Source organism: Protobothrops mucrosquamatus, unplaced genomic scaffold (genome assembly GCF_001527695.2).
Source record: "Protobothrops mucrosquamatus isolate PMUCROS unplaced genomic scaffold, P.Mucros_1.0 scaffold170, whole genome shotgun sequence".
In the NCBI taxonomy this organism is placed as follows: Eukaryota; Metazoa; Chordata; class Lepidosauria; order Squamata; family Viperidae; genus Protobothrops; species Protobothrops mucrosquamatus.
The window spans coordinates 498,605-500,562 of NW_015386531.1; the positions used below are offsets into that span (position 1 = coordinate 498,605).

Genomic DNA, 1,958 nt, shown 5'->3' on the forward strand with positions numbered 1-1,958 from the left:
TCCTCAGGGTGCCGTCAGCCAGACAGTGCCGGCTGGCGACCCCCAGGGGGAGGGCCTTCTCGGTGGGAGCCCCCACCTTCTGGAACGAACTACCCCCAGAGATCCGGGTGATCCCGGATCTCCCCTCCTTCCGCCGCGCCCTAAAGACATGGCTTTTCCAACAAGCGGGATTGGCCTAGGGAATTTTAGTGGGGTTTTTTAAGGGTAATTTTAACGACTAGGCCTTTACAAATATTTTCTTTTAATCTGGTTTTAATATTGATATTTGTTGTAATGTTGTTTTATAAGGCTGTCAGCCGCCCTGAGTCCGGTGAGGAGAAGGGCGGGATATAAATCAAATAAATAAATAAATAAATAAATTAATAAATTAATAAATTCCTCTTGTACATATATAAAATAAGAAGCAAAAATACGAAACCTGAATAACACATCAAAAGTTTAAAGTATCCAGGTAGATGCATATATTTCATGTTCAATCTGTAGTTTCTCTACTCCTAACCTGTCAGGATCTCAAATTTCAGCACTAGGATCGAGTCAGTAATGGAGAAATTGAAGATCTGGCGCTAGTCACATTAGATGGTGCTATGCTAGAGCAGTGGTTCTCAACCTGTGGGTCGGGACCCCATTTGGGGTCGATCGACCATTTCACGGGGGTCGCCAAGCAAGGCTGTCCGCCATTTTTTTTGTCCACCATTTTTTTGTCCGCCATTTTTTCCCCTTTTCTGGTGGGTGCCTTACCTCCCTTGAGTTGGGCCAGCTGGTGGTCGGCCTGCTCCGTCTCTGCCGTTTGCCAGCTACGCCTCGGCCAGCGCAGGGGGCGGAACCACGCATGCATGGCGCTCCCGGGCAGGGAAAGTCCTCGACTTACGACTGGTTGGGTAGTCCTCAACTTACGACCGGTTTAGTCCTCGACTTACGACCGGTTTAGTCCTCGACTTACGACCGGTTGGGGTCGCAGCATTAAAAAGGTTGAGAACCACTGTGCTAGAGGGTCCAATAGCCTTACTCAATATTATACAAAAAATCAACAACCCCTCATGGTCCAACTGTAAGCTTATATTTAGGAATCTGCTAATTTCTTTTATGTTTTCAAAAATGGGTTACGCTGCACCATATATTTATTGGCTCTATAATGTAGTGCTAACCAGAATATAGTAATTATAGCAAAGACAATAATTTCAGTTCTTTTCAAAATATATATCCTGCTTTTCTTCAGTCTGGCTAGATGAAATACACAAGCATAATGTACTAATATTGACAACAATACCAAAGTTATATTGTCTATAGCCCATAAAAATGAAACTATACCTGTTCCAGTAGCTCCAAAACTGGTCATTTAAGTATGCTTTATGGCTGCATTCGTCACCAAAAGAGGCTTTGCTTTCAATCCAATGAATGATATGACCTTCTACAGCTAAAAAGAAAAAAAATACGCATGGCAATTTGAGATTTTTAAACAATTCTTAGAATCACAGAAAATTAAGATAAAAATAAAATTGCTCAGATAAAATTGTTCATTAAAACTTACTGAAATGGACAGCCTAGATTAGGCACGTCCAACCTGTGGCCCATGGGCCACAGGTAACCCTGGCCAGCTAATAATGCTGTCCCACAAGATCATAAACTTTAACATTAAATTGCATTTGTGGTCCAAAACAATTCCTCTTCACTCAATGCAGTCTAGGCAAGCCAAAAGATTGAACACCCATGGTCTAGCTCTTTAACACAGACATACATCTATGTTAAGCATATTTAACCTAGACTTCCGGTGGGACGGCGCGCCGATGGCGGCTCTTTTCGGAGCCGTCCGCTTGGGAAGGCGTCAGAGCCAGCATGAACAGCGGTCAGCAGCTGTTCAGCGGCTTGGAACCTTGTGCCCCGGGAGAAGGGGTCGAGGTGAGTATTCCTGGATAGGAGTAGAGTCCCAAAAGCTCTCCCTTTTTCTCGGGAGAGCGAAA

General features: G+C 44.1%; 1 protein-coding gene across 1 annotated transcript in view; it reads right to left on the reverse strand.

The window, feature by feature from the left end:
- The window catches only part of CUNH15orf41 (chromosome unknown C15orf41 homolog), a 144,806-nt gene that overhangs the window by 49,312 nt on the left and 93,536 nt on the right, over positions 1-1,958 (reverse strand). The window contains exon 10 of the mRNA XM_015813575.1: positions 1,309-1,414. Within this exon, the coding sequence (XP_015669061.1) occupies positions 1,309-1,414 (106 nt within the window). The remainder of the gene's footprint in view (positions 1-1,308; positions 1,415-1,958) is intronic.